This window comes from Fistularia commersonii, chromosome 29 (genome assembly GCF_037954325.1).
Source record: "Fistularia commersonii isolate RoL2024-O1a breed Wild chromosome 29, RoL_Fcom_v1.0, whole genome shotgun sequence".
Lineage (NCBI taxonomy): Eukaryota > Metazoa > Chordata > Actinopteri > Syngnathiformes > Fistulariidae > Fistularia > Fistularia commersonii.
Genome location: NC_141312.1, coordinates 12,989,533 through 13,016,206, shown reverse-complemented (window position 1 = coordinate 13,016,206; position 26,674 = coordinate 12,989,533). Strand labels below are relative to the sequence as shown.

Sequence of the window (26,674 nt, the reverse complement as noted above, 5' to 3'; positions counted from 1 at the left end):
CTCTTACAATGCTGTACCACCAATTAAGTCAATTGTTTTGTGTTTCCCAGTTTGGGAACAACTTGGATATCCAAAAAAAGTTCTCTAAGCTGTGCCTTCCTGTAAGAAACAACCGCAAACTATACATACAAACTTTACCTCACTGACGCTTTTAATCCAGAAATAAAAATAGATGTATCTGTGGAACTATTGGCAACAAATGAATTTTGTTGTGTGTTTCACCCCCCCCTAAAATAATTCAAAATGTAGTGAGTCATCTATTCTATACTAATGTTCAAAATAGTCATTACAATTTAAAGTTCTTTTTATTTATCTTTTTTTTCCTTATGTTTTCAAAAACTGTCAAAAATTAAACATGTTGAATTCTCTGCTACTGTTTCAATCAGGTGGATAGATTTCTTCTGTGCATTCAGCATTCATGGCTCCCAGCTTGGCCCAGGCATACAGGAGGAGATGGTGGATGGCAATCACAGCCATCATTGAGAATCTTCTCTTCTCTGCCGTTCTGCTCGGCTGGACGTCACTACTCATCATGCTAAAGAATGAAGGCTTCTACTCCCACCTTTGTATTGGTGAGCCCGCCATTCTGACACTTGCTGTGCTTGGTAGCATGAGAAACACTGAAGGTAAAATTTAGATCATAGACAATCTGTCAAATTTTGCAGTTGACTAATTTTAAATGACTGTTTTGCTTTGTATGCATGTGTGTGTGTGTATATTTAGCTATAGCATGAATTTGTGATATAATGATATTTTACCACAACTGGCCGAAGAGCTACATGCTGACAATATCATCTAAAGGAAGCTAAAAATCATCTTTTTAAAATTACATCTTTACACACTGTGTGGAAACGGTTTTGCTTTACCAGTACAGTACCAGAGTTGTCAGGAGCAGTGCTGCCTGAAACAGTCTACATTTAAAACTATTAGTCGTCGTGATTTCCCCCATTCAGCTAATTTGATGATGTGTAATGTTTCTGTTTACTGAAATATTTGTAGATTTAATTAACTAGGTTTTTGGTCAGCAATTTATTGCATTGGGGACAATCTTTGAAGAATTCATGCCTTCCCTGTCTGACAAAAAGTATGCAGTAGAACAGCAGTGACAGTTTTAATTCCAGAACCAGGTTGTAATGTGTTGCATTTTCATAAACATACCTGTCATAATATGGGAATAGCCAAGTTATGGGGGTAACAAAATCAGATTGGCAGTCAACGATGGACTGTATAGAGTTGGCGATATTAATAAAGTAAACACTGTCAAAAGCAAACATCTTGTAGTCCTCCAATGGCTGTATGGAATAGCAAAACAGTTTGGAGAGGCATCCTTTGTCTACAGGGTGGGAACCTTTCCATTCCAGTCCATGACATTTCAACTAATTTTATAGCGAATAATAATTGAATATAACTTTCTCAAACCAAACAAACCAAGGATGTATGGTGCCTACTTTACTGCTTAGTAAAATCTCATCCATGGGCCAAAAAATTTGTGACTGATATGACTCAAAGTGCACTATTTTCCCCGAGTGAGATAAATGTAAATATTTTGGCTGTAAAATTTTACAGTTGTTTGACATGTAAGCCCTGTTTTTCATCAAATCCAATGCAGACAACATCACCAGTGACACCAATGTGACTTCAGTGGAACATGGTGAATGGAGGAGTTGTGTTGAGCAGGAGGAGATGCTAAACCTTGGCTTCACCATTGGCTCATTCCTCTTGAGCGCAGCCACTTTACCCCTGGGAATATTGATGGACAAATATGGGCCACGGCCATTGAGGCTCATTGGAAGGTATTGAAAGCTCATGAAAAGCTCACGCCTTTCTGATAAAATTCTGTCACATTATATTGGCGGGTATGCTAAAAAGATGTGACACACAGTAATCTACCAAAGAAAGTCCAGTGATAATAAAGCTAAGGCATATGTCTAAAAGTGATTCCAGTCATATACACACCCTAATTAAAACCTGACAATCGTGACTGAAATTTGTAGCTTGGGTCATAAAATTGCTTGAGTCCAATGGATTATACAAGTCATTCCTTCTTAAAGTTTATGTTTAAGTGCCGAGGCATATATAATAGCTAATCACCAGCAAAGACCATATTTCTGATTTTTTGGTTTTTGTTTTTTTTTCCTGGTAAAAGCTGGTTACATCTTATTGGTCTGTCATCAAAGTGAAATTCTTTTCATTGTTCATAAGATGGTTGTCAAACCACACAAATCAAATGTATCCTAAGATGATGTGAGGGTGTGTGTTTCAGTTCTTGTTTTGCAGCTTCTTGTGCTATTATAGCAGCTGCAGCTTATGACCCTGAAGGTAAGAGACCCTTAGCTTTCCAGCGAACTCTAAGACTATATGTACTGAATATGTATAGACATTCATGACCTATTTTCCATACTGCATATTAAGGAATGTCATATCAAGAGTCATATATGCCTTAAGAGTTGACTCTTAAAAGACGTTTTACCAGCACTTATCACAGTTTGCTAACCCGGTTTTTCATGGAAATGGCTTTATCTCTGAAAGATCAACCTGTCTTTAAATATAATGAATATAATAAATAAATAAATAAATAAATAAATAAATAAATAAATAAATAAATAAATAAATAAATAAAACACAATTTCACATTGAAAGTATCAAAAATCTGATTCTTAATTTCCACACATACTTCAGCGCTGTCTATCCTCATCTTCTTTGCTGTCTCCTTCAATGGCTTTGGAGGAATCTGCCTGACCTTTACCTCGCTTACGGTATGATTCAAAACATGCAAAAGAAAGCATACAAGCACACACACACACACACACACACACACACACACACACACACACAAAGGCAACATTCTCTGTGTAGTACAGTATATAATGTTAAAACAATATTGTTCATCTGTAAAGGTGCCAACAGCCATCAAGACAAAAAGGACTTAAATCTGGTTCCATTGTTCCTTGATTTGAATTTAATACTCATCAAGGACAGAGTGATGCTGGCTGGCTAGGCAGTTGTTTTGTTGTGGCTGGAGGAGAAGATAGACCTGGGGAAAATTGTCCACAGGTCTCACTGCCTTGTGCATTACATATTACATATCAATGTATCAGTGGTGACATCTGTTTTGTAATGGTAAAGAGATTTACAGCTCTTTGAACAGAGGTTTCTCCATTCCAAACAGTGGCTTGTCGCTTATTCCAAATGACAATTAGATCCAAACTTAATGAATTACAAAAATATACACATCTGTGTATCTATCCTACCATACTGTGCTCTGGCTGACTTAAAGGGGTACTTTTAACTGATGAGCTCTTAATATATAACTTTATTTCAAAGAACTATCAAGAGAATTAGTGTTTGCAAGATTGGAGCTTCATTTACTCGTAATAAAAATCCTTCACTTTCCTTAAAGACAGCTAATTGTACTTCTTAACTATCTTTGATTGATTGTCCAAATCAAGTGTGTTTTTACCCTTTGATATTGTCTATTCTCTTTTGCTCTTGACAAGGGTTTCGTTTATTTAGTTACTAAAACTGGTGAAAAGTATCACATTGTATAAAAATGTATGAACCTAACCAATGTGTGGGAAAGGTAAACTTTCTGAACATCGTGGAATCCGTGCTTGAGGTGCAGTGTTTCATTGTAAACAGGCATTATCTCGGAAATTTGGTCGCCATAGTGATTTTTTTTTCCCTCTGTTGTTACAGCAGGAGAACAAAGCATTTTTTTACACTCAATGAATTTATCACATGATTTTGTTCTTGCTTTCCCCTACAATTCTTATGCTGTCCCTTAATATACGACCTCTCGTGACCATGGTGGGGTTATTCTTTCACTTCAACATGAGTCACATGGATTTTAAAATCAATACATCCGTCCAAACAAAATACTCAAAGAACTATGTTGCTCTGTTCAGTGATGGGCTTAACTGCTCATTATTTTGTACTGTTATGTCCACAGGGTAAATTATATTTAAAGGCCAGGCCAAGTTAACATGAAGATCATTAAGATCATTTACAGAGGGGAGAACAAGTATTTGATACACTGCTGATTTTTCAGCTTTTCCCACTTGCAAAGCATGTAGAGGTCTGTAATTTTTATTAAAGCTTTTCTTCAACTGTGAGTGATGGAATCCAAAAAAAAAAAAATCTAGAAAATCACATTGTATGATTTTTAAGTAATTAATTTGCATATTGTTGCATGACATAAGTATTTGATCACCTACCAAGCAGTAAGAATTGCAGCTCTCACAGACCTATTAGTTCTTCAAGAAGCCCTCCTGTTCTCCACTCATTACCTGCATAAACTGCACCAGTTTGAACTCCTTACCTGTAAGTGGAGATAGTGGACTCCTACAAGTACCTTGCGGTCCTCTTTAACAACAAATTGGACTGGTTGCACAACACTGATACACTCTACAGGAAGGGTCAGAACAGGGTGTTCTTCCTGAGGAGACTGAGGTCGCTTGGCGTCCTCAAAACCTTCTACCAGTCAATGGTAGCCAGCATACTCTTCTTTGCTATAGTGTGCTGGTGGGGCGGTGCCAGGACTGGTGAGGTCAACAGACTCAACTACATAGTGAGGAAAGCTTGTTTGGTGGTGGGACTGAACCTGGACCATCTTCAATCGGTGGCAAAGGACAAATTGGGAGCTATCCTGGACAATCCTTCCCACCCCTTGCACCACAAGCTGTGACTGACAGCACCTCCTTCAGCAATCAGTTCTTCCTATGGTGTATGACTGAACGCTTCAGATGCTTCTTTGTGCCCACGGCCATCACACTGCACAACAGCAGTCTGGCCGGCACACAACTCTGACCGGCTTGAGGTGCATCTGTGCTGCTTCCACAGTCTCACTACCTCACTCGTTCACATGCCATACCCTCATTCTGCTGTCTTTCGTATCTTTGTTGGTCCCAGCAGGCACGCATCCTCCCTATTTTATTCATGTCATTGCTGTTGTCACTCTATTTACAGTATATTGTCATTTAGTTCTGGTTGTATATTTTTCACCCTTACCGCTCCTTTATGTTGTCCATTATTATCCCTGATTTTGTTGCTGCTGTCTATTTATTTGTCACAGTCTTGCTATTTTCTTTCTTCTGTCTCTCTTTTTATATTTATGTTCATATTTATTTTATTTCATTTCATTTTTTTATTTTTTGACATTATAACTGTTACGCTGCTGTGAATTCCCCATAGGGGAGTTTCCCCTGTGGTGATCAATAAAGTTTATCTTATCTTATCTTATCTTATCTTATCTTATCTTATCTTATCTTATCTTATCTTATCTTATCTTATCTTATCTTATCTTATCTTATAAAAGACACCTGTCCACACACTCAGTCAAACAAGCTCCAACCTCTCCACAACAGCCAAGATCAGAGAGCTGTTTAAGGACATCAGGGATAAAATTGTAGACTTGGACAAGGCTAGGATGGGCTATAGGACAATAGGCAAGCAGCTTGTTGAGAAGGCAACACCTGTTGGCACAATTATTAGAAAATGGAAGATGTTCAAGATGACGGTCAACCTCCCCCGGTCTAGGGCTCCAAGATCTCACCTCGTGGCACATTAATGATCATAAGGAAGGTGAGGGATCAGTCCAGAACTACTCGGCTGGACCTGGTCAATAACCTGAAGAGAGCTGGGACCACAGTCTCAAAGAAAACCATTCCGTCATGGATTAAAATCCTGCAGCGCTCAAGCCTGCATATTTCCACGGCCATCTGGAGTTGGCCAGTGACCATCTGGATGATCCAGAGGATCCAGAGGATCCAGAGGAAGGTCATGTCGTCTGATGAGACAAAAGTAGAGCCTTTTGGTCTAAACTGAACTCACCAAGTTTCAAGGAAGAAAAAGGATGAGTAAAACCCCAAGAACACCATCCCAACCATGAAGCATGGAGGTTGAAACATCATTCTTTGGGGGTGCTTTTCTGCAAAGGGGACAGGACGACTGCGCCATATTGAAGGGAGGTTGGATGGGGCCATGTATCGCAAGAACCTGGCCAAAAACCTCCTTCCCTCAGTAAGAGCCTTGAAGATGGGTCGTGGCTGGGTCTTCCAGCATGACAACAACCCGAAACACACTGCCAGGGCAAATAAGGAGTGGCTCTGTAAGAAGCATCTCAAGGTCCTGGAGTGGCCTAACCAGCCTCCAGACCTGAACCCAAGAGAAAAAATCTTTGGAGGGAGCTGAAAGTCCATATTGCCCAGCGACTGCCCTGAAACCTGCAGGATCTGGAGAAGATTTGTATGGAGGAGTGGGCCAAAATCCCTGCTGCAGTATGTGCTCAAGAACTACATGAAATGTCAAATCTCAGTAATTGCCAACAAAGGTTTCTGTACCAAATATTAAGTTTGATTTTCCGATGTATCAAATCCTTATGTCATGCAATAAAAAGCAAATTAACTACTTCAAAATAATACAAGGCGTTTTTCTGGATTTTTGTGTCACTCACAGCTGAAGAGTACCTATGATAGAAATGACAGACATCTACATGCTTTGCAAGTGGGAAAAGCTGAAAAATCGGCAGTGTATCAAATACTTGGTCTCCCCACTGTATATCATGTTGTGGTTTCATTGTAGCTGCTCAGTGAGTCATGCATCTATGATTGAGAGAACAGGTTCCACTGTATTTATATACTGTATCTGCATATTGAGCACTGGCTATTTTACATTCTACTCTAACCCAAGCCAATCAAAAACCAGGTGTTCAACACATCCCTCTCATACCCCCCCCCACACACACACACATACACACACACTGACCGAGACCGTGTCCTGGACTTGACATTGTCATTTTGGCCTCTGCGCTGTCATTCCCGATCTACTCAGTGTGCATCTGTGTGAGTGTATGTCTGTTGTATAATTATTGTGAAACTGTACCACATAAATGGTACAAATTCTCCAGCCACCCTTATAACCTGCCAATACATATGTTACACTGACAAAACTGATTAACACCTTGAAGGAATGGGTTGCTAGAGGCATTTTTATATTATAAAATGACATGTAGTATTGTCTGTTTGTTCAGTGAACCCAGTGAGAAAACCTCTATTGTCAGGGTAGCTGAGGTTGAGGAATGGGTAGGGTTACACTCACACACACACACACACACACACACACACACACAGACTATAAGTAACCAGATCATACAAAACAGATTACTTATATTTTTATTTGTTTGTTTGTTTGTTTTTTTGCTTTTCTGTTGACTGAACTGGTTAGGAAAGTAAATCTCAAAAAAGATTTTTTGTTGTTGTTTTTTTAATCTGATGTCCTGTAACTGTGTTGCGCAACGTGAAAAGCCAGATGGGATTAATTTCAATATACCTTTTGGGGTCACTGATTAGCTGTGTTCCCACAACCCAGATTCCTTTGTTTAGTTATAATCATAATCTTTTTCTTATGGTGTAGTTTCTCAGACTGCTTCAATGCTACTATTCAACCTCAACGATGAAGCAGATATTGAGGGCATATTTAATTTGGTCATCTTGACTGGAAAACCTTAGAGCCATTGGTCACATACTGTCATGAATCCATTAGTATTAACAAGCAGATTAGATTAGATTGGATTAGATTCAATTTTATTGTCATTACACATGTAAGGATACAGAGTAACGATGCAGTTAGCATCTAATGAGAGGTGTAAAACGCTGAAGTGTATTTATACCAAATGTGCAGTATTTACAGATAAGTCCAGTATTAAAGAATAAATGCAATTCTTTTTTTTCAGCTAATGTAAGTATGGTGAATAATTGTTATGTGCAGATTATGTACAAATAGTAAGTGATCAGTTTGATTAACAGATGGCAATATATGGATGGAACTATAACTATACAGATGTCTACAGAAGGGATAATAAAGAGATGTTGTATAAATGATTATACAGAATATATGAATGAAACTATGAATATCCAGGTGTCTTATAGAACTCTACAGAATGGATAGTATATAGAGAGATGCTATATGAACAATTATACAGAATATACAGAGTTTTACAGAATATACAAGTATAAATAGTGTAACCAGATGAACAGCTGCCAGATGCTATTGAAGAGTAGTGAGTAGTGAGAGGAGATTCAATCATTATGGATTATCTGCTGGGGGTAATTATCTAGAATGGACATGTAAGCAGTCATCCCAAAATCTGATAGGAGCAGTTAGTTAAACTGGGCATGGGGGTCTGCAATGTGAAGAGAGCCACGTGCAGTGAGCAGTGTGACTGGCAGCACTCCAGCTGTGTCTATAGTTAGAGTGAAAGTCTGTGGACTCGAGCTCTAGCCAAAAACTGCCATCTGTACAGGCAGAGAAAGTTCACAAGCTCACAAATGCACACCAAGGTACCAGGAAAAACACATACTTCTCTTTTAAAAGTAAGACGCTGAGGATAGAGTTACTTCATGTCTATGTATGCTGTGGCTATCTTTGTGAGAAATCTATTTTGACCAATACAATTGCCATGTGAAAATATTTTAAAAGAGTGTTGTTCCTCAGAGAAAACTTGACTTCCAGAGGTTAAGACGGAGGTTTAAATTGGCCTTTAGGTCACTTTGGTGTCATCTTTCAGTTCAGCACTTTGTTGTGATAGGGTTTAAAGTGTAGTCAGCCCTGATTTGTGGTCATGTGTGACCAAGGCTCATGTGCCCTAATTCCAGTCCTCAGTTGAAAAGCATCAGCAACACCACCTGTTGGTTCATATCCTTAAGTGCACTTTAAGGGCCAGATCAGGTCAAACACAACTGTTTTTACTCTTGTACGCCATGCACTAGCCTTTTTTTTTTACACATCTACCTTTCTCTGTTCCCTTTCATCAAGCTGCCAAGCATGTTTGGAAATATCAGATCAACTATTCTTTCCTTGATGATTGGATCCTATGCTTCCTCAGCAGTCACCTTCCCTGGAGTCAAGGTGTGTCTCTTTCTGTCTCTTGTCCATGTGCGCTCAATCTCCCTCCTTCACACACACACAAACACACACACACACACACACACACACACACACACACACACACACACACATTCTTGTGAAGAGCATGTTTTTTTTGTGATGTTTGCTCTGTGTCTGCTTGAGTTACTCCCAAACCCCCCCCCCTCCAAAAAAAAAATGCAATCAGAATAATTAAAATCCAGTTCAGAAATGTGAATGCCTGTATGTCCCTACATGTGTCATTTTGATCAAGTGTAAAAATAAAACATGGGCAAAATACCTTCTTAGATGAGAATATGATGTTGTAAGAACAACATCATATTCTTTTAATAGAATTGAAACTTATTTTAGAAAACTCTTGAGTTGGAGGAAATATGATAGGACTGCAGAGTAAAAAGATTGGGTAGGTTACTAGTGAAGACAATTTCTGTTTTGTCTTTATGAGCAATAAGGCAGTTCCAGCAGAAAAAAACATTCACAATACAGGTCCTTCTCAAAAAAATTAGCATATTTTGATAAAGTTTCATTATTTTCCATAATGTAATGATAAAAATTAAACTTTCATATATTTTAGATTCATTGTTCACCAACTGAAATATTTCAGGCCTTTTATTGTTTTTATACTAATGTTTTTGGCATACAGTTCATGAAAAACCTAAAATTCCTATCTCAAAAAATTAGCATATCATGAAAAGGTACTCTAAATGAGCTATTAACCTAATCATCTGAATAATAAATTAACTCTGAACACCTCCTCAAGATCCCTGAGGCTTTTAAAAACTCCCAGCCCGGTCCATCACTCAAAACCGCAATCATGGGTAAGACTGCTGACCTGACTGCTGTCCAGAAGGCCATAGTTGACACCCTCAAGCAAGAGGGCAAGACACAGAAAGAAATCGCTAATTGAATAGGCTGTTCCTAGAGTGCTGTATCAAGGCACCTCAGTGGGACATTTGTGGGAAGGAAAAAGTGTGGCAGAAAACGCTGCACAACCAAAGGGGTGACTGGACCCTGTGGAAGATTGTGGAGAAGAGCCAATTCCAGACCTTGGGGGAGCTATGGAAGCAGTGGACTGAGTCTGGAGTAGAGCATCCAGAGCAATCGTGCACAGGTGTGTGCAGGAAATGGGCTACAGGTGCTGCATTCTGCAGGTCAAACCACTTTTGAACCAGAAACAGCGGTAGAAGCGCCTGACCTGGGCTGCAGAGAAGCAGCACTGGACTGTCGCTCAGTGGTCCAAAGTACTTTTTTCGAATGAAAGCAAATTTTGCATGTCATTCGGGAATCAAGATGCCAGAGTCTGGAGGAAGATTGGTGAGAAGGAAATGCCCAAATGCCTGAAGTCCAGTGTCAAGTACCCACAGTCAGTGATGCTCTGGGGTGCCATGTCAGCTGCTGGTGTTGGTCCACTGCGTTTTATTAAGGGCAGGGTCGATGCAGCTAGTTATCAGGAGATTTTGGAGCACTTCATGCTTTCATCTGCTGAAAAGCTTTATGGAGATGAAGATTTCATTTTTTAAGCACGACCTGGCACCTGCTCACAGTGCCAAAACCACTGGTAAACGGTTTACTGACCATGGTATTACTGTGCTCAACTGGCCTGCCAACTCTCCTGACCTGTACCCCATCAAGAATCTTTGGGATATTGTGAAGAGGAAGTTGAGAGACACCAGACCCAACAATGTGGATGAGCTTAAGGCCGCTATCGAAGCATCCTGGGCCTCCATAACACCTCAGCAGTGCCATCGGCTGATTGACTCCATGCCACACCGCATTAAAGCAGTCATTTCTGCAAAAGGATTGCCGATCAAGTATTGAGTCCATAACTGAACATAATTATGTGAGGGTTGACTTTTTTTGTATTAAAAACACATTCTTTTATTGGTCGGATGACATATGCTAATTTTTTGAGATAGAGATTTTTGTTTTTTCTTTACTTTTTTGCCAAAATCATCAATATTAAAACAATAAAAGACTAACTACTTCAGTTGCATGTAATGAATCTAAAATTTATCTAAGTTTAATTTTTATCATTACATTATGGAAAATAATGAACTTTATCACAATATGCTATTTTTTAGAGAAGGACCTTTAGAATAGTCATGCAATGATTCAAGTTCTGATGTTTACATTCTTTATTATAACGTAACATTTAATCTAGAGAATATATCTTGGATGGAAAAATGACAAATGAGGTTGAATATGGTAGATTAGATCATATTAAATTGGATTTGGGTTGTAGTATCCAAGTGATGCTAAACCCGATGACTGACTTAAATTGCATTTCGTTTTGTAAGATTTTTTTCCCCTCAGTTTATCCTTCTGTTTATTTCTTCACCAAGTGCATCCTTCCTTTTCTCCTCTCCTGTCTTCCTTTCAAACCTCCTCATCTTGCCTTCTCTAGCTGATTTATGACCTCGGTGTGTCATTCCGGATCATCATGTGGGTCTGGTCAGGTATGGCCTGCATGGTCTTCCTAAACTGCTTCCTAAACTGGCCCAATGAATCCTTCCCAGCACCAGAGGACATCAGATACACGTCAGTAGATAAACTTGCTTATGACAATCACAAACAACAATACCTGATTAAAAATATGCTGTTAATTGATATGGATGATATTTTAATATGTTGTTGTTGCTTACCTCTGTTGCCGTTGGTTTGACAGCAGTGAATTATAAATTGAGTTCTGTCAAATGAGGATATAAATCAACATTTCATGGTATAAAACAGCCATTAAAATCTTTGTAGTGCTGTGATAACTTAAACTGAAGTAATCATGTGCTCTCAATAGAAAAAGGTTTCAGGTAAAAAATTTGAAAATTGTTATCTTTTTATTTTCTGTCCAACATTTGTATCTTGAATCTTTTTTTCCTGGTTGGAATCAATTACAATCTTCTTTAATTACATGGTGCAACAAAAGGGCTGTTGCACTTGAATTGTGTGATTGACTACCTACCTACTTACCTATCTTCTAATCATGAACATTGTTTCTGGTCACACAAAGTTCTTGATTCAGTAACATAACATATACTTGTTTCTGGTCAACTGGAATCTAGAAAGTTGACTGAGGAATCAGCTAGATTAAAAAAAATAATTGTCATTTTAAAATGTATTAATATTGTTAAGCTGGGGTTAGAGCGAATAGCAAAATGACAACACAAGGTTTTAAAACATTGTTGTATGGGTTAAAATGGCAAAATGCCGTTATAAATTACTCTCAGCACCTGATCCAACTGTGCACAATATAGCAGAATTTTGTAAAGCAATTCATATATATATATATATAAATATAATATTCGCCTTTTTTCTCTTGTTTTAATTTTTATTTCCTTTTATTTATTTTTTTCTTTTTTAAACTTTACTCTTGATGTTAACATTTTCACAAATTTGATGCTGCTACCCTATGTGCTCCCGAATCGCCCCTTGGGAACAAGTAAAGTCATGGGAGTCTGATTCTGATCCTTCACAGTAGTTTGTTGTCCTTTCGGTCCTTCACCCTTATCTGCCCCTTGAAATGGATTTTCTTGTGTTTTCACAAGATAATCTTCCACTCATTACATTACCCCTTTCCAGACAATGTGTTTCCACCAAAAAAGTGAACAAACAATCCAATTTTGACTGGCATGGTTTCTGGAGTGCCCACACATTATCTTTTTTTCCAGTCTGACATCAGCTTGCATGACTCAACTTCAGTAAGGTTTTGAGTTACAGTGTGGGAAGAGTAGAATAGAATAGAATAGAATAGAATAGAATAGAATAATCCATTAATCATCCCATATTGGTGAAATTGTAATTCACATACAGCACAGAGGGGATATTGCAGTGGATGTAGTTAATAATGTACAATCAGGATGGTATAGAAATTATAAAAGATTTAGAATATAAACAATATATAATCAGTATAAAGATCTACAAAAGTGGCAACTAACAACATTAAACAATGCTTAATGTGTATGTCCTCAACTATTGGAGCTCATCAGTGGAAAGGATTCAGAAAACACTTGGAAGCTATTATTTCTGGAAAAATCTAGACTTTGGTTCTTTCTTTTTGCTCTCAACAGTAAAAAGGTGAAGCTGAGCAGAATCGTAACAAAGGACAAGATGACAGGAGACAGACATATTGCCCATGTTACAGTCATGGAGGACACAGTGGGAAATAAGAAGCCAGAGCCTGGACAGTCAGGCCCCAAGACTGACACACGCCAAAGTAAGGAACATCTGTCTGAAATGGTTAATTTTTTTCCTGCAATTCAAAAAAAATCAGTGATCCTTGAAATATCTTTAAGTATGGAAACCTTGGCATGTACTTTTACAATGAAAGTTCAGATTTCATTTCAGCAAAAATGAATCATTTCATAGATGAACAATTATAAACAGAAATAAAAATTATACATATACACACACACATACACATATTCATTTCGTCTACTCCCTTAAGGGGTCGCAACAGTGAATCAACCTCCTCCACCTTGCCCTATCCTCTGTATCCTCTTCTCTCGCATGAACTAACTTCATGTCCTCTTTCATTATGTCTGTTTTCGTGGCCTCCACTACGGGACCAGGCTTTGTTGTCACAGTGCGTTCAGATGTGATCCAAGAAAGACATCAAAACTGTCAGGAACTTATTAGGCAATGAGTGGTTTATTAGAGGTCAAGAAATACACTTACGAGAATTCCCGGGCCCGAATGAATGTCACCCCGAGGGGATCGTTCGCCCTCCCTAGATATCCGCTGAGGCACATTGAGTCGGATGTGCAGATGAGGAAGATTCGGCCCCCCTATGAGGGAGAGTGGGTGATATATACCACCATCTCGATGGTCAAAGTTACTTCCTGATAAGGAGTTGTTTTTCACACTTTTTGGAAGTGGAGAACCAGGTGTACCAGTCTGTGTCTTGGACTGGGCCTCAGGATATGTCATTGTTAGTGCGCGGGGGGTGTTAGTGGAAAAATACAAAGTTGGGTGTACTTTTGTCATCACATGATGCGTTCCCGCACGTGAATCGCACGAGATTTTTAACAATTACATCCACAAATGTTCTCTGTTTTCTTTCTGTGGACCTAATGCCTAGTAGTCTCAACCCTAGCATATTCACTATCCATCCTCTGTACGTAACCAAACCATGTCAGTCTGGCCTCTGTCCTTTCAAAACATCTCACATGTGCTGGCCATCTGATTGACTCATTCCTGACCCTATCCATCTATTTCAAATTTCAACGAGAACCTTCCACTGAGAACCTCAACATCTTCATCTACAGCTCTGCTTCCTGCTTTTTCTTCAGTCTTCAGTCAGTCGCCACTGTCTTGTGCCCCTATCCTGTCTTTCAAGGTCTTTTATCACAAATTACCACTTTTCTCCACCCACTCTAACCTGCTTCAACATATTTCTCCACCTCTTTTCCACAATCTCCATTGCTCTGGAGTGTTGACCCTAAGCACCTAAAATCATTCACCGTCATTATCCCCATTCTCCTGTATTCTTACCTTCACCTCTCTAGATTTTCTTCCACCTGCTCCACAGACCACAGTGTTTTCTGTAAACATCATGGTCCATCGAGATTCCTGTCTAACCTCATCTGACAGCCTGTCCATCAGGAGGTGGCTCAGAGCTGACCCCTGATGTTGTCCCACCTCCACCTTGAAAATGTCTGTCCCGCTATTGAGAACATCTGATGTCTTCAGCTTGTTCATTCCCTCCAAACATGATTGTCTTCCCTCTTTTTATATCCCTCCACACTTATCCATTTCAAATGACATCCTGATGTCATGGGATAATGGGAAGCCATGTCTTGCACATTCATGCCATAAAACTTGATGTCGTGTTCGTAGTGAATGTAGCTAAGTGTCAGCCCAATTCTGAAGCGGTCTCCAAAGAAACTCCCGGCGATGATCTTAGTGAGAGGGCTCAGGCCTATGTAGAACAGCAGTGCATCCCCATGAAAAATACAATTTCTGATACTTACATCTGCATTTGGCATTGAGTTACCTTCAAGATATGTCTCCCAAGACACACACACACGCACTCACGCACTGTACATACAGCCAGACTGATGGCTGTATGGACAGTCATCTGTACTTAACTGATGTTTAGGTCCCAGAAAAATATTTGATGTATTTCGCAGAATATCCCATCCTTGTCCCATGGTCCTCATTAACTGAGTTATTTATTTTCGTCTGTCTCTTCATCCCCTCTCAGGCTCTGTGCCACTCCGTCATTCAATGTGCTCTCCTATCTTCCTGTGGAGTCTCATTACTATGGCAATGACCCAACTTAGATTGATCTTTTTCATGGGTGCCATGAACAAACTGCTGGAATTCCTTGTAACCCATAGAAACCCAAACCGTAAGAACGTTTTTGTTGATTGTACTTGATCTGTACTTTAACTCTAGCTAAATAAATCTAGTTCTCATTTTTTCAAAATATGAAATGCATAATGCATTTATTATCTGGTTTTCTGGACTGTAATAATTTAATTCCTGATCTCTAATCTGGTTTGTGATAATATATTACTATTTGTTTCTAATGAGTAAATATTGTCTCTTTCAGCAACCAAGGAGATGCAGCTGGAGGTAAAAGAGAAAGGTAAAAGTCAAGATGGTCAATGCATTGAAAGATCATGTATATAACTAACCTCATTTTAATGGACCAACTAAATGGAATTCTTAGGATTAAAGCATTTTTTTCAATAACTGTGTTCCAGATTTCCAGAGAGAGCAATTAAACAATAAGGAAACTGTATTATATTATCATTGACTGAATTGTCAAAAATAGATATACAATGGCATTCAATTCCAGATCTTACGCAAAAAATTGAAATAGCTTGGATATGTTTAGAATTCAGAGTCATCTAGCATGGAGAATTCATGGCTGACTGTGGGATCATTTACGGATGGTACTTGTCAGATTATCAGAATTTAGTGTATCAAAGAACAAAATGGCTAACCAGCACCAGCAACAATTCATACAGAAGCAGATATATTCTATTAACTGTTGCAAGGAAATATTTTTTAACTGCCATTTCTCGTACCTAGGAAAGAAGAAATAATTTAATTTGTATGCTATCATGTTTGAGTCTGAAGAGATCCAGACACATCTGTGTTTGTGAGGTAATAGTACTGATGCAGTCAAACGTGTTTTGTTTGTTTGTTTGTTTGTTTTTCATTTTATTAAATGAAAGGGAAATATTAACAAATCAAATACGTTTTTTCACTTAATCTTAACCACACTCCCAACAGTTTTGATATCTAGGCTTAAAAAAATGTATTTGACTATTGTGACTTCATCAAAACAGCAATAAGGTTTGAATGGATTGTGTGAAAATTGTCAATAGTCGTGTGGCCAACTCACACCTGCCCATTTTGAGACAATATTGACTCAAAGGCGTTCTGTTAGCTACCGGCTAAGAAACTGCCACCGTTTTTTGTTATTATTTCTGTGAAGGCAACACCTTGGGCTGTTTTAATATAGATATAGAACATCCTTATTTTGCAAATGATGTAAATGAATGTATCAACTTGTATTTGTCATCATCGTCGCAGAAGAAAGTTTCAGATTTCTCGCTCATCACTTTGTGTTCTATGAACATGTGTGATGATCTTCATTGTCCACACATAGATGTATTTATTTGTAAGGCTGTTCTCTGTCTTCTTCTCGTCTACCCTCTAACCCTAATTGATGAGAGGAGCTTTGGATGAACGTTGTGCCCAGGATATTCTCTTGCTTTTTGTCTTAGTGGGAGAACTCAACCAGGAAAAAAAGGTATATACTGTGTGTCCAGGAGACCAGGTGGAAAGGTAGTAAGGCTCGAAGCTTAAGAGCAGGCTTTAAGTTGTACTATCATGGTACTGACAAGAAGAGAAATGAAGTAGGAGTTATCTTGAAGGAGGGGTTTGTTAGGAATGTTCTGGAGGTGAAAATAATGTCAGATGGACTTATGAGTCTGAAACTGGAAATTGAAGGTGTAATGCTCACTGTTATTAGTGGCTATGCCCTGCAGGTGGGATGTGAATTTGAAGAGAAGGAGAAGTTCTGGAATGAATAAGATGAAGTGATGCAGAACATTCCCAGAAATGAGAGAGTGGTAATTGGTGCAGATTTCAATGGACATGTTGGTGAAGGCAATGGAAGGGGTGAAGAAGTAATGGGCAGAATTGGTATACATGTTAGGAACGCAGAGGGATAGGTGATGGTAGATTTTGCAATGGATGGAAATGGATGTAGTGAACACCTTTTTCCAGAAAAAACAGGAACATAGGGTAACTTATAAGAGCGGAGGAAGGACCACGAAGGTTACCTCTTGTATAGACGAGGTTACCTGAAGGAGATCAGTGACTGCAAAGTAGTTGTTGGTGGGAGTGGAGCCAGACAGCATAGGATGGTGTTTTGTAGGATGACTCTGGTGACAAGGAAGATCAAGAGGACAAAGGCAGAGCAGAGGACAAAGTGGTGGAAGCTGAAAAGGGTGGAGGGTTGTATGGTTTTCAGGGCGGAGTTGAAAGAGGCTCTGTACAACAGGTCTGGGTGTCAGGGTATCACACCTGGGTCCAATTTGTAATCGGCACCAGCTGCAGCAGATGCCGCTAATCAAGATCCCTATAAAGGGCAGCGGCACGCTCTGTCTGGCGCCGGGGGATTGTGGCTCTCACGGACCCTCGCGGAGCCCTGCCACGACCGGAAACCCAACCCAACCCAACCCAACCCAACCCTGCCCTGCCCTGCCCTGCCCTGCCCTGCCCTGCCCTGCCCTGCCCTGCCCTGCCCTGCCATGACCGGACTCAGCTGGCCGGTGTAACATTGGACCCTGACCCTGCTGTGACCCTTCCTTACCCCGTTATGACCGGACCCAGCCGGCCGGTGTAACGTTGGGCCCTGATCCTGCCGAGACCCTTCCTGCCTTCACCCCAAACCATCTCAGTCTGGCTTCTCAGACCTTCTCTCCAAAACATTTAACATGTGCTGTTCCTCTGATAGACTCGTTCCTGATCCTATCCATCCTGGTCACCCCCAAAGAGAACCTCAACATCTTCATCTCTGCAAACTCTAGTTCTGCCTGCTGTCTTTTGGTCATTGTAACAGTTTCTAGTCCATACATCATCGCTGGTCTCACCACTGTCTTGTACACCTTTCCTTTTAATCTGGCCGATAGTCTTCTATCACATGGTACCTCTGACTCATGGTACCACACTCTCCGCTGCTCTGGACTGTTGACCTCAAGTACCTGAAATCCTCCAACTTCTCCAACTCCTTCAAGATAACTCCTACTCCATTTCTCTGCTTGTCAGTATCATAATAGTACAACTTAAAGCCTGCTCTTAAGCTTCTAGCCTTACTACCTTTCCACCTGGTCTCCTGGACACACAGTACATCCACCTTCCTTCTCTGCATCATGTCAACCAACTCTTTACCTTTTCCTGTCATAGTCCCGATATTCAAAGTCCATGTGCTCAGTCCCAGGCTCTTTCCTTTCCTCCTCTCTTTCTGCTTCTGAACAAGCACTTGTCTTCTACTTCTTGTTCTTGTTCTTCGACCCACAGTAGCCCAATTTCCATTAGTACCCTGAGTGTCATCAGTACCAATGGTGGTCAGTTAACCGGGTCTACGACCATTAAGATTATCGCATACTCAGCTATATATAACCAAAATATCTTGTCTTTCCTTTGTTTTGGTGTAAAGAAGTACAAGAACGTTAGGAAAATCTTGAAATTTAATGTACAATCCTTTTACAAAATATTTCATGAAACACCTCAAAAAAAAAGCATATTACAGGGTGCCAAGAGAGGAACTGTAGTATTGTATGAGGAAGTCTGGAGTGGCAGAGAAGTATGTCAAACTGGTGCAGGACATGTATGCTAGCTGTGAGACACTGGTACGGTGTGCTGTAGGGGTAACAGAGAAGTTCAAGTTGGAGGTGGGACTCCATCAGGTATCAGCTCTGAGCCCCTTCTTGTTCGCAATGGTGATGGATAGGCTGACAGATGAGGTTAGACAGGAATCCCCATGGACCATGATGTTTGCGGATGACATTGTGATCTGAAGTGAGAGTAGAAAATAGGTAGAGGAAAATCTAGAGAGCTGGAGGTATGCTCTGGAAAGGAGAGGAATGAAAGTTAGTCGGAGCAAAACAGAAGTTGGAGGATTTCAGGTACTTGAGGTCAACAGTCCAGAGCAGCGAAGAGACGGGTCCAAGCAGGTTTGAATGGGTGAAGAAAAGAGTCAGAGGCACCATGTGATAGAAGACTATCGGCCAGAATAAAAGGAAAGGTGTACAAGACAGTGGTGAGACCAGCGATGATGTATGGACTAGAAACTGTTACAATGACCAAAAGACAGCAGGCAGAACTAGAGTTTGCAGAGATGAAGATGTTGAGGTTCTCTTTGGGAGTGACCAGGATGGATAGGATCAGGAACGAGTCTATCAGAGGAACAGCACATGTTAGATGTTTTGGAGAGAAGGTCCGAGAAGCCAGACTGAGATGGTTCGGTCATGTACAGAGGAGGGATAGAGAATATATTGGTAGACGGATGCTGGAATTGTAGCTGCCGGGCAAGAGGTCTCGAGGAAGACCAAAGAGAAGATTTATGGACGTAGTGAGAGAGGATATGAAGGTGGTTGGTGCGAGAGAGGAGGATACGGAGAATAGGGTTAGATGGAGAAAGTTGACTCGCTGTGGCGACCCCTGACGGGAAAAGCCGAAAGAAGAAGAAGAAGATTTGTATATTTGCAGAGAGCTATGGCAGCGAGCAACAGAAAAGTCTCCAGGAGCTCAGCCACTGTTCTTCCAGAGAGCGCCAAAGTCATGTACGACACCAAAGGTGTATTTGGAATGTGTAAAGATAGTAACTGATTTGCCCATGGCTAATCTACAGGCTTCAGTGAGTGCAACCAACTCTGGTGCCTGGGCTGAGAAATTACATGAAAGCAGTTCAAAGCAGAGAACATTGTGATCTAAAACAAAAGAAAAAACATGATGCGGAGCCATTAACATCTAGCATCATGTCAGAGTTGGGCAGAGGCGTGTCAAGTAAGTCAGGGAGTGTAAGAGGGGAATAATCCGCTATGTCTCTTCAGGCTGCAAAGGCCTTCTCTGCAGCAGCCACCGCACGGAGACAACGAGGAAGGCTTGCCGCAACGGGATCCAGTTTCAAAGAGAAGTAAGCAACAGCCTAGAAGTAGGCAACAGTGGAGCTTGTCACCATACCATCGTAACAGCACTGAGGTCATTGAACCCCTCGTTCATCCACTGTTTGAGTTACTGGTTTAGTGGGGTCTGGAAGGCCCAGGCATGGAGGGGACTGTGAGGTGTGCTTCATATCAGTGCCCTCAGGTGCCCACAATGCAATCAGATGGTGCCTAGCTATGACTGTGGATTATGGCCTGTAGCAGTGTCTCCATCTTGGAGTAATTTGGAATGAAACAGCGACAATAAGAGCACATTCCTAAAACAAAGTCATTTGTTTTGGTTTGGGCAATGACCCGATGGCCTGGATACCCTTGGGGAGAGGGTCTTCCCCAGACTGCAGAGCACATGGCTGAGAAATGTCACTTCCTGTTTAACAAACTGAAGTTTAGAGAGAATGTCCTTGTGTCCTTCATCAGCTAGATGTTTAAGAAGAGTCACAGTGTCTGCCTCACATTGCTCACGTGTAGGTGCGGTATTGAAGGAGAGCTGAGCCCTCAGTAAGTGTGTCTGTGGAGAGGCTTTCACACAGAGCCTGATTATATATGATATACTCACAATAGCCCTGGCACAGTCGAGTAAAGGTAAAAAGGCTTATCGTTGAAAAGCGAACCAGAACTGGTTATCTTTGTGAAGTGGTATGCTAAAAAATGCGTTGGAGAGATCTACTACTGAGTGGAGTGGAGCTCTTGCGTGAACTGCAGCATTGACAGCGCTGAGGTCCTGGATGAATCTGCATTTATCAAGTGGTTTATCATGGATCTTCTTTACTGGAAACTTTAATGGAATGGGGGGCTGGCCAAGGCAGCAGTTGGTCAGGGAAGGGATAGGACAGACATGTCAAGGAGAGGATACTTCACTCCTGTCAGAAAGGGATACAAAAAAGAGGGCCAGGTTTTATCTGCTTTCTATACTCATTCCCTACTTTCCTGTTTTGCCTTTTCTACACACGTCCGAACCATCTGCAATTGCTTTGTCTGTCTACGATTACACACAGCTTTCCACATTTTCCAACATTCCAAATCCTTATCAAAAGTAGATCACAGGTCCGATCTTCATCAAGTTTATGAAGCCTCGTTAAATTCTCCATATATGGAGAGCAGTGACGTGCAGTAAGGTGCATGGCTGGTGAGGCACTGATGTCATCACAGTCAGACTTACAAACATATAAACCCGACAGAGTAGCTTATTCACCATTTTATTGGCAGCAGTTGACGTGTTTTGTTTAATATATCATATCAGCATTCTTTATATATACAAACTGCGGCATAGAAAAAAGCACATGTAAAAAAAGCGTTATTATCTCTTACCTTTACTTATAAATGAAGTCCATGCGCCGCTCCTTCTGAAGCATCGATAACTTGCTTGTAGAAATCTTTCATTTCTTTCTTCAGATTTGAAAGTCTCTGTCTCAATGGAAATCACTGCCAGTGAAGACAGTCTTACTTGATCGATCCTGTTCCGACTGTATGTTTTGAGTCTTTCCAGTTCCGAGAATGACGGCTCCACCGATGCTGTCGTAGCCGGAACGATGACCACCGGCTGGAGCAATTTTGTCGCCTCAGGAACAGTTTGAATGAGATCCTTCTGGGCCAAAAAGTTGAGAAGCTGCCCAGGAGATTTACATTCATCCCTCACCGTTTGTGAGCTATACAGCCCGATGAGATCAGCCAAAAAAATAGCTGTATGGTTGCACTTAACTTGCTAACTGTTTACTGTAGCTATTCTTCTGTACGCAGGATTAGTAAGAAGGATCCCTGTGATCAGCGGCGCACCCTACCATGAGGCACCGTCAGTACGTGCCTCACTTAATGTCTCTTTGCAGTCGTTTTATGATTATGTGAAACACATTACAGTTGTTGACAAAAAACATTAGGCACATCAGCCATGCTATGGAAATTTAGCTCATATATTAAAAGTGTTTTTTTTAATAGTGACATCCACAGAGACAGCAATACGGTCACACGTCGCGGTGGGGCGGACTCGGGCAGGGAACCACACCTCAGAGCAGAATCTGGGTTGAAAGCGCTTTATTATGTGGAACGGCAGGTAGGGTGTGGCTGGTAAGCCCCTGGCCCCGAGACAGAGTTGCACAGGGCTGGGTCTCCCCAGGACGGGTTGCAGGACAGGTGGCAGGACGGGCCCCCAGGCAGAGGGGTGAAGGCAAGAAGGGTCACGGCAGGGTCCAATGTTACACCGGCCGGCTGGGTCCGGTCGTAACAGGGTAAGGAGGGGTCACAGAAAGGGTCAGGGTCCAATGTTACACCGGCCAGCTAGGTCCGGTCGTAACATGGTAAGGAAGGGTCACAGCAGGGTCAGGGTCCAATGTTACACCGGCCGGCTGGGTCTGGTCGTAACAGGGTAGGGGTCCGGTCGTGGCAGGGCTCCGCCGTGGTCTGTGAGAGCCGCAATCCCCCGGCGCCAGGCAGAGCATGCCGCTGCCCTTTATAGGGATCTTGATTAGCAGCATCTGCTGCAGCTGCCGCCGATTACAAATTGGACCCAGGTGTGATACCCTGACAGTACCCCCCCCCCCCAATGGCCGCCTCATGGAGCCGGCCTGGGTGGGTGTGGTTCTGAGTCCATGGTGGCCAGGGGATTCTGTCACGCGTCGCGGGGGGGCGGACTCGGGCAGGGAACCACACCTCAGAGCAGAATCTGGGTTGAAAGCGCTTTTTTTTGTGGAACGGCAGATAGGGTGTCACTGGTAAGCCCCTGGCCCCGAGACAGAGTTGCACAGGGCTGGGTCTCACCAGGATGAGCCCCAGGCAGGACGGGCCCCCAGGCAGGGTGGCAGGACGGGCCCCCAGGCAGGGGGGTGAAGGCAAAAAGGGTCACGGCAGGATCTCAGGAAGGGTCACGGCAGGGTCCAAGGTTACACCGGCCGGATCCGGTTGTAACGGGGTAAGGAAGAGTCACGGCCGGCTGGGTCCAGTCGTGGCAGGGCTCCACAGTGGTCTGTGAGAGCCGCAATCCCCCGGCGCCAGGCAGAGCGTGCTGCTGCCCTTTATAGGATCTTGATTAGCAGCATCTGCTGCAGCTGGCACCGATTACAAATTGAGATCAGGTGTGATACCCTGACAAATACGGTCTCAGTGCATAGCATGGCAGCACAGTTAGCAGAATCATTGCGCAATCCATAGTTGGTTCAGCTGGTTGCCGCGTCACCACACATCCCCTCTTCATATTTGAACGGCAAATGTGATTTTTTTTTTTTTTGCGATTTTGAAAAAAAAACAACTAAAAATGGTGAAGCTACATGGAAAATAACTTTATAGTACAAATCACTGAATAAATATAACCATTTAACTTATTTTTTCATTTTGCATTTTTTCTTTCCGTGACTGCATGTCACTGATGGAGACTAATGGGTACCTACAAAATTTTCCATTACAAGCACACACCCCTTTCTTTTAAAGAGGGTGACTACTTGTCCCCAAATCCAGGAGCACTGTCAAACAAGACAGCCCAACAACATCTCGAACCTTGAGAACCATGCCAACAACAAGCTTTTTAACCACCTTAGTGACTTCAGCACCAGAGATAGGCGAGTTGGTAAAAGGGTATTTGAAGTATAACTCCTCCAACCCACAATATCATGAGTAAAGGTCAGCAGCGACCCATCCCCACCATTCACTGTGTTGATGGTGCACTGCTTACCCCTTCTGTGCCACCAGATGGTGGACCATAATCTCTTAGAAGCCATCTGGCAGTCATTGTCTATGGCCTCACTAAACTTCTCCCATACCAGAGTTTTTGCCTCGACAACTGCTGAAGCTACATTCTCTTTGGCTTGCCAGTACTTATCAGCTGTTTCTGAAGCTCCACAGCCCAAAAATACTTGATAGGACTACAGCATCCCTCATCACCAGTGTCCACCAAAGGATTTTGGGATTACCAGCACAACAGACACAAACCATCTTACAGCCACTGCTCCTGACATCTGTCATGACAATGAAGGAACAGAACACGGTTTACTTGGATTCAATGTGCTTCAACTCCCCAGGGATGGGGTCGACCTACTGTCAAAGAAGAGAAATTAAGGTCTTTCTACCAGGCAATTCAACTAGATATTCCCAGCCAAGATAGGCCTGACCAGCCTTCCTACCCAACCCGGCTCAGCATCAGATCAGCGCTAGGTGGTGAGCAGTTGACTGCTCTGCCCCTCTCTTTACCCAAGTGTCTCAGACATGTGGCTGGAAGTCTGATGACATAGCCATAAAGTCGATCATTGAACTCCAGCCTGGGGTGTTCTGGTACCAAGTGTACATGCTGCATGGGCACCCTTGTGCCTGAACATGATGTGTGTTATGGACAGTCTGTGACAAGCATAAAATTCTGGTAGAACAATCAGTTTAGTTTGTCAGACATTCCAATCACACTTCCTGGTCTTATTTTCATTAACCCATGTGCGATGAAATTCCTCAGCAGAAAGGAGTCCTAGTCAGGAGCACTTGTAGCTCTAGCAAACCCCAAAAGAACTCCAAAAATGGTGGGTTCCTTGAGCTGCTGTTTGTTGCATAGCTATAGTCAACATTCAGAATCTGTCCACCAGCCTGAAGAAGGAGGGAGGTACCCTCTTGTCCACTCTAGTGTACCCCAACATACAGGCCAAGGGGCAATACCCACACCTGCTCGACACCTCTAACTCCAAAGTAGACGAGAGTCAAACCCCTTCAAGGAGGCTGGTTTTGGAGCCCAAGCTGTAAATTTGATTGAGCCAAACTAAGCCACAATATCTCAGCCTCACACACCTACTATGGCTCCTAACCCACCAGAAAAGGGACACTCCATGTCCCTGGGACCAGCTTCTGCAGCCGAGGGTCATAGGGCCAAGGTCCCTGCTTTAGACCACCACGCTCCTGCACTGCACCCAAAACCTTGACCCCCTACCTTTGGCTAGTGGACCCATGGGAAGGGGGACCCATGTTGTCATTTTGGGTTGTGCCTGGCAGGATTTTATAGTTGCAGCCTCAGCTACCAGGTACTTACCCTTTGGCCCTATCCCTGGGCCTGGCTACAGAGAGGGGTTCTGGTGACCTGTGAACAGGCTAGAGAAAATGTGGTATAAAGATTTTGTTTCTTGTAGGGGGTCCTCTGAACCACAAGTCATCTAGTCCCGAGTCTTGGGGGACCCTTCCAGCCCCCAGGATCATTGGCCACACAAACAGCTCTACCACTATAAGGTGGCGCCACGAAGAGGTGTTTCATCAAATTAACGTTGATTCCTCTTTTTTAATGTACACAAAGAATAGGTATTACAATTATGTAAGGTATTACAGCAATTACATCAATGTCAGTTAATGTAATATAATTATAATATAATTAGTATAATTATTATATGTGAACATAATTGTAGTCATGCTACAGTGAGGTGTTACTCAATATTCTCTCAAAAGTAATATTTCCTTTCTTATTGTGGTTACTAGGATGTGAAGCACACAGCATAGATTTGTCCAATGAAAAGGATCAAAATACAAGTTTGACCACTTGGGGTGAATGTCCATTATTTCCCAAAAGATCCAGGCAGTTGTTAGTAACCTTAATTTAGCAAACAGATCAAAATAAAGCCTTGGTGGGGGGAATTAATGCCTTTTCTATTTCATTTCATCCTCTTCATACAGATGTAATGCTTTCTTGTACTATTACTGTTGAGATTTAGGATGTATTTGTTTCTTACTGATAATACTTAATGTAATAGTGTAATAGTGATGCTAGACTTCAGTGATACAACTTTAGTGTGTGAGTGACAGAGTGAATGGTTGTCTGTCTGTATATGTGGCGATGCAGATGACTGGTGACCAGTAGAGTGTACCCCGCCTCTTGCCCGATTGCAGCTGGAATTGCAGCACCTCCGTGACCCTGAGTAGGATAAACAGCAGACAATGGATGGATAGTAGCCAAATCTATAGAATATTCTTTTATTCATCCTACAGTGGGGAACCTTTTACATCTACTTGATATTACTGCGTCCACCTTAGCCAGATCCATTTCTGGGCAACGATATATCCCAGAAGGAAAAGAAGTGCATGTGGAACTTATACTTCTCTACTTTGATAAACTGGGAGGTCTCCAGCAGGTGTTCGAGGACTGTCTCGATATCGTGGATTTGTTCCTTCTGGGAAGTTGAAAAGATAAGAATGTTATCCACATAAACAAGATGAACTTGATGCTCAGGTATTAGAGAATGTTCATTAATGCCTGGGAGACTGCTGGGACATTCATAATGTCTGGTGGGTTCATTAAATTCAGTCTTCCATTAGTCACCCTCTCGGTTGCAGACAAGGTAGTAAGCATTGCAGAGACCGTTGCCCTGTGGAGTGACTCAAAAGCTGTGGGTACTGATTCTTGTTGGTCATGTCGTTTAAGTCCTTGATAATTGATACAGGTGCGCAGGTTCTTGTCCTTCTCCACAAAGAAAAGTCCTGCTCTGGTTGAAGGACTGATTATCCTAGCAGCCTAGCCACCTCCCCCTGGGAGGTGAGGTGCCAGGCCTCAAGTCAATGGAGCAATCATATGGGTGATGAGGAGTTAATAAAATTGTCTTAGCCTTATTGAATACTTTCTGGAAATC

General features: G+C 41.8%; 1 protein-coding gene across 3 annotated transcripts in view; it reads left to right on the top strand.

Moving 5' to 3' along the window:
* slc43a1b (solute carrier family 43 member 1b) overlaps positions 1–26,674 on the top strand; it is a 42,190-nt gene that overhangs the window by 7,267 nt on the left and 8,249 nt on the right. For 2 of the 3 annotated variants that reach the window (XM_086177532.1, XM_086177533.1), the window contains exons 2-10: positions 387–626; positions 1,610–1,793; positions 2,264–2,319; positions 2,680–2,756; positions 8,812–8,904; positions 11,327–11,460; positions 12,984–13,129; positions 15,119–15,265; positions 15,470–15,505. In XM_086177532.1, the coding sequence (XP_086033658.1) occupies positions 419–626; positions 1,610–1,793; positions 2,264–2,319; positions 2,680–2,756; positions 8,812–8,904; positions 11,327–11,460; positions 12,984–13,129; positions 15,119–15,265; positions 15,470–15,505 (1,081 nt within the window). In that variant the 5' untranslated portion in view covers positions 387–418. The remainder of the gene's footprint in view (positions 1–386; positions 627–1,609; positions 1,794–2,263; positions 2,320–2,679; positions 2,757–8,811; positions 8,905–11,326; positions 11,461–12,983; positions 13,130–15,118; positions 15,266–15,469; positions 15,506–26,674) is intronic. The other variant, XM_086177534.1, reaches the window with a different exon arrangement.